The 6,587-nt window shown below is 27.9% G+C and overlaps 1 protein-coding gene across 1 annotated transcript; it reads right to left on the bottom strand.

Moving 5' to 3' along the window:
- Positions 1-844: 844 nt before the first annotated feature.
- Positions 845-2,476, bottom strand: LOC145047339 (ribosome biogenesis protein). The gene is made up of 5 exons (XM_078995594.1): positions 2,305-2,476; positions 2,154-2,212; positions 1,652-1,695; positions 1,410-1,552; positions 845-1,344 (listed from the first exon to the last, which is right to left on the bottom strand). The coding sequence occupies exons 1-5, from the start codon at positions 2,322-2,324 to the stop codon at positions 1,128-1,130; spliced, it is 483 nt and encodes a 160-aa protein (XP_078851720.1). The 5' UTR covers positions 2,325-2,476; the 3' UTR covers positions 845-1,127.
- Positions 2,477-6,587: the final 4,111 nt, after the last annotated feature.

Below are 6,587 nucleotides of genomic sequence, written 5' to 3'. Positions count from 1 at the left end.
GGAAAATGTCAAACCATTGGTTTTTTATTTTGGTTTCATTTTTTTGTTTTTTTTTAAATATATTTTCAGGGTTTGGTTTTTTTTTTTTTTTATTTCATAGATTTCTTTATCAACAAATATTGCTACAATTTAACAAAAATAAATAATTTGCTAAAACATAATATAAGATTAAGTTTGTTCACATTTAGTCATTGAATTTTTTAGAGGGAAACGAACTTTCGATTTTGTTCACATTTAGTCACTAAACTTTTTTTCGTTATCTATTTGCCATTGAACTATTGAAACTGTTCACATTTTACCTTTATGATCGGCAACAACCGGTCATAAGGGTAAAATGTGAACAGTTTCAATAATTCAATGGCAAATAGATAACGAAAAAAAAATTAATGATTAAATGTGAAAAAAAATCGAAAATTCGTTACACTTTCAAGTCATTATCCCTTTTTTTTTTTTTTTTTTTTTTTTTCCATACAAATATCCAAAAATTCAACCCCCTTGCGCTCCTACCCTTCTCCCCTTTCGCCTCTCACTGCTGGTGATCTCCCCTTCTCCAACGTTAAATTTACTAATTTTGCGTTAAGGAAATTTCATCATTTTAGATTTATACAAGTTGCACACTTTATTTGTAATTGTTACTGTTTATGTTGGTTTTTGTTGTTTTCTGTTATCATTTTATTTTAATAGAGAAATTAAATGTCATCTTGATAAGAAAAAAAAAAGGATAAAATATAAACACGTTACTTGTTATTCTTAATTCTACTCTACAACATAATATGAACACGTAGAACCTCTCAGAATTTCAACATTTTTCAGTCACGTTACAACAGAATAAAAAAAAAAAAAAAAAAAAAAAAACAGATACATTTCCACTAGCATTTAAGGCTTCATTACATACATTACTTCTTTTTAGCATATCAACATGTCTTAATTTCTAAGATCATTAAAACTATAAAAGCTTAATGTCTTAACCTTGATACTAATTGTTTTAACATTTTCCATTATTTACGTGACATTGAAATAGATTTTGCTTCTTTAATTCAATGTCTTACTTGCATAACATCTACCAACTGAGAATCATACTACAAAAAGAAACAAAAACACAAACAAAACTGGGGAAAAGAATTACATCATTCTTCCATAGTTTGAGTTCCACTTGGAGCTTTAGAACCTTTCTTCTTCTTCTTCTTCATCTTCTTCTTTCCTTTCTTTCCATTTTCACTCTTTCTTGCAGGTTTCTCAATAACAGGCTGCGTGCTTTGTAAATGTTGGTGTAAGGCTGCCAATGGGTCAGCTTTGAAAACAGGATCATTCAGAACTGTTTTCAATTGATTCGCCTCTTTCATTCTGATCAAAACAATAAATTAATCACAACAAATGCAAAAAGAAATGTTTAAAATCATGACACTTACACAAGCTTTTGCCTTGATTTACTTGTGACTTTGAAATCAGAGGTTGTTGGTTGCTTTGAAGGCTCTATATCAGGTAAGAATTCTGCTAGGGAAGAGAGATTGTATGCTTTCAGTTTCTTTTCTCTGGGTCTAAGTTTCTTCTTCTGATACAGAGGAATGAGTTTCTTTTAGCATCTCAAGCTCTATCAATGGCTTTCAGTATTTTAAGATAAACAAATGAATTCAGGAAACAGGAAACTGACCTTGATTGTCTTTTGAGCGCCTAAAGCAACTGTATCTCTAACCTCTGCAAGATCAGAATCGATTAACAATTTGAATTCAAAGAGACAACGCTTGGAAGAATAATGGTTTACAGATAAAAAAGAATACAAAGTAGATCGATCAATCAAGTTCAGAATCAATGGAATCTGTTAAGAAGTGGACTGTTTAACAATGTGGTTTGAGAATCTAATCAAAATGGTCAAAGGGATCAAAGCATTAGACAATCCTATCTAAGAAGTAGAATTTCGGATGCAGAATATACAACTTTCAATGCAGGATGTACATTTGGAAAAATGAACTACCTACATTATGACACCACTGATCGGAATCTCCAAATCAATGAATAAATAGTATAATACAATCAGTGTATGTTCATCCACAAGTAAATCTAATGTTCATTAAGCGAACTATGAATTGCAATGGCAAAAATATCTACCAAGGGTTTTCCGAGCGGAAGGAAGAAGTTGAAGTAGTAACACTTACTTTTATAAAACTCAAGTTTCTTCTCAAATTTGCGATCAGCATGCTTGGATTCATCCTTTCTGAGAAACGATTTTTTGTTTAGAATACAAATTGAAAGAAGCTTATGGCATATCAATAATGGATTGGACTTGTACGACGCGAAATTACTTACTTCGCGCTCGTCTTTCCCATCGTGAGGATTTAGGAATGCGTCGATGATCTTCTCAAAAGTAGCTGTAATGCATAAAATCACCAGCAGATAGCAGATGCTCTTGTAAAACCCTAAATTTCGCCGGAAGAAGAAAGACGTCAGTTATGTCAATGCTCGCTTGTGAAATATTTGACGAGCCTTCTGTAATTGGCATTTTAACTCGAATCTACAATCTTAAGCCCAAATCAACCTGGGCCTACTTTTATTTTTACTTATTATATATATATATATATATATATATATATATATATATATATATATATATATATATATATATATATATATTATTATCATTTATCATTCTCTCATTTATTTAGCCACATGTGATTTTGTCATAATTTTAAAATATATTTATTTTCCACTTGTTAATTACTTCATTATTCATTTCCACTATATCATTAATTTAGTTTACATAAATTAAACCTACTATAATAACTATTAATTTAAAGTTTTAAATTTTAAATTTCAATTTCAAATAAATTTACACTTTAAACATTTGTATTTAACATTTTATTATAATAAATCGTTTAGTACACGGGTCTAACAATTAAACACATAACTTTAATTAATTTATTTTTTTGCATGTTTTTTATTTTATTTTATAATTTTCACTTATTTCATATTTCAAATTCAAATAAACTTTTCATTTAATCGTTCATGTTTAACATTATGTTTTAATTAACCCGTATAATATACGGGTTTCACAACTAGTTTATATTATTATAATTATTTAAACCTTGGTTTTTTTTTTTTAATAATAAAAAGAACACATTAAATAAAAGCTTAAGCCCAGTATAACGTCATGCTATTTCCTTTTATTATAAAAGATGTCACATATAACTTATTATTTTTATCATGTTTTACTAATTTTGTGTAATATACATGTCACGACTTAGGTAGTGTTGTTTTTTGTCTGCGGATTTGCGTAGTCTTTTCATACTGCGCCGTACAGACCACGCGCAAACATTAGTCTTTGCAGACTGTTTGTTTTTTTGAAAACTACAGACCTAAAAATGTTTGCGCGCACTCTTCTTGGCGCATATGCGGACCAGAGTCTTCTAACATCTTCAGATATCTTTTAGCATAAAAAAAACATATATATCTTTATTTTTTTAAGTTTTTTTTTTAATTTATATTTTTTTTCAACTTTATTAATGATAAACAATTTGAAAAAAAAATTACAAAACTTAAAAAAAACGTTCAACGATACAGACATGATATTTTTGACAAATTTGTAAATAATGATTTATTACAATAATAGTCATTGAAGTTATTTATATAAATATGAAAAAAAATCATAATATAATTAATCTTATATTTTTTGCTAAATTTTGTAAAATATTATTTAATACAGTATCGCTAATTTCTCTAGAAAATATTCATGGTACGTTTTTAATAGATTTAATTGAAAAAAATCAAAGTTTATTTCCGTCCATTTATATATTAAATTCTTTGATCACTAATTATAATGTTTAGTTATAACTTTGCAACCAAAGTTGTTGTTTTTTTATCAAATATATACGTTAATTCATATCGTTTTTATTTTTATTTTTTATATAATAATACATAAAAGTTGATCTAGATTCATTAATTATTTATAACAAAGTCATAAAAGCATTAAAAAATCATTTTGAAGTTTTAAAAAAATTAGTTTAATTATATTTCAATTTATTTTAGTAGCCCGCAGATACTAAAAAAACAAACAGTCTTCTTTTTTCAAAGTGCAAACGTTTGGTCCACCTCTTCTACTACAGAGGTCTATAGATGTGGTCTGCAGACTGCATATATTTTGTCTCAGAAAAAACAAATAACACATTAGTCATTCTCTAATCAAACTCTCTTTTTTATAATCAAGGATTATATTCACTATTAATTTACCATTTGAATTCATATTATTGTTGTATAGTTTTTTTTTTGAAACGGCAAATCTAACCTACTCCTAAACTACACCTTAAATCCACTTATGTCCACGACGGGATTTGAACCCTCAACCTCAAGAAGGGAGGGCAACACCGGGTACCGCTGGGCTAGAAACCCTTTGGTTATTGTTGTATATATATATATATATATATATATATATATATATATATATATATATATATATATATATATATATATATATATATATATATATATATATATATATAATTGAATCATCGAAAAAAATACATGTTATAGAACAAATTGTTATAATACAAGTAGTTAGATTATCAAAAATATGTATCATTTTTTCATTAAATGCATTTGAAATTTTTATGACTTTTCAAATTATTTATAATAATTATTTTAAATCAATTAATTAATTTTAAATAAATGAAAAACAGAATCTTTACCTAGACATAAATTTATAACATCTAGAATTAGTTAACAATATTAATTAATTATAATTATAATAAGTGATTTTATAATAAATAATTTAAATGGTTTTAAAACTTTCTATACGAATAAACTTTCTATAACTTTTTAATAATAATATCCAATGTATATTCTATTATTTATATATTTATATACCTCTTATCTATTATCTATTATATTAACGGTAAATGTCATTGAAGCCGAACCAACTATCAGGTTTTGTTTTAAATGGTTCCTTATGTTTTTTTTCTTGCATTTAAAAGGCATAAAATTAATATTAACCTGTTTATTAAGGACCTAAGACATGTTTTAACCGGTTACAATGCCAAATAGATGTCATGTATATAAAATTTAAGGCACCTTCACCTTCAATGCCAAATAACCATTCAATCGCTCCATCCTAAGTTTTCCTTTATCTGTGATCTTTTTTTTCTTTTCCTCTGAATCACAACTTATCTATTCAATACATCGATTCTCCATCTCATTGATTCAATAAATATTTGTGCTATATCACATTCTCATCTGATTACATCATATAGATTTATTCACGATTTAGATATTCTTCAACACATGTCTGTGGAATTCAAACTACATCGAGAACCATCTCCTACTACAAGATCTTCACCATCGTCCGCCTCCCACTGATCATCATCATCGTTAACCTACATGGGATTTGAAAAATGATTTAAAGCACAAACAGTAACTCTTACAAAAGGAGTGATGCACAAAAGAGAAGAGGTTGAAAGGGAAGAGGTATAAGAACCATCGGTTGCAGATTTGAAGCAACAGACATAGATCAGACACCTGTTCGACATCACGATATGTCGTCTTCAAACCTAATATTTTTCCCAAATTTCCAGATTTAGGTTGTGATGAAGTTGAGGAACAGGTGGCACTATAGCCGGTGTTTCTTGACTTTTAAAGGAAAATGACGCAGGAATAAAGTGTTATCTTCTGGATCCTCTTGGTTCTAGCTTGTTTAACAAAGTGACAAGATTAGTGATATACACAAGAAAATAGGGTAAAGGGAAGACCAGAAGAGGTTAAAGAACCCATTTGACATGGTCATTGAAGGAATAGGGATTAATAAATTGACTGAGAATTTCAAAATGGATTAACTTGATGGAGAGTTCTAATATTTTTGTTCCTTTTATTAGATTCCTTCTAAGGAATGATGAACAATTTATTAGAAGTTCTTCAATAATGAAATGTGTTGGTCGTATGTCGTATTTTGCTTTTGGTGGTACTGTTCGTGATGCTGAGAGTACAACCCACTACTAATGGTGTCACTGTGACTTTTATTTAGTTTGAAACACAACCTTCACATACATAATCAGATAGCTACAGTAGCTGTTAAAAGTCAATGAATACGTAGGTTAAATAGGAGAGTATATGACATAATTAGATCATATGTGGAACATAAACCGGATAAAAAAAGGTTAAAGTTCCCAAATTGACCGGTAATAGTCAAGTTCATGCCCTAATAATGGAAAAAATTTAAATGAAAGATCTTTTAAACCAAATCATGTTAGTTTATAGGGTTAGAGTGATATTTACCCTTATATTAAAGACTCATTTGAAACTTATAATTCTTAACTAATCATTTAATTACTATATATCAAAAACTTTTATATAATTGCATTAAAAGGCATAAAAAAAAGCTATCACGTGCATCAAATAATGAAGGCTCTTAAAAAAAAAGTAGTGCTTAAAATATAATTAGCACCATATTTGACTCCTTCAGTTAATTACATGTTTTACTTGAGATTGTAATAATCATCAGGTATAATAAACAATGTATTTACAATTTGAGACATTTTACTTCGATTTCACAAGAGACATCTTTTTATTCATAAAAAGAAATTCACATTTGATTTAATATTAGTATT

This window comes from Lactuca saligna, chromosome 5 (assembly GCF_052625555.1).
Source record: "Lactuca saligna cultivar CGN05327 chromosome 5, ASM5262555v1, whole genome shotgun sequence".
Taxonomy (NCBI): domain Eukaryota; kingdom Viridiplantae; phylum Streptophyta; class Magnoliopsida; order Asterales; family Asteraceae; genus Lactuca; species Lactuca saligna.
This window is presented reverse-complemented; position numbering and strand designations above follow the sequence as displayed.

Coding starts and splice junctions, on each gene's coding strand:
- LOC145047339 (XM_078995594.1), bottom strand. CDS start 2,324: ATGGGAAAGACGAGCGCGAA. Junction 2,213..2,304: donor ATGGGAAAGACGAGCGCGAA/GTAAGTAATTTC, acceptor ATCGTTTCTCAG/AAAGGATGAATCCAAGCATG. Junction 1,345..1,409: donor AAATCAAGGCAAAAGCTTGT/GTAAGTGTCATG, acceptor TGTTTTGATCAG/AATGAAAGAGGCGAATCAAT.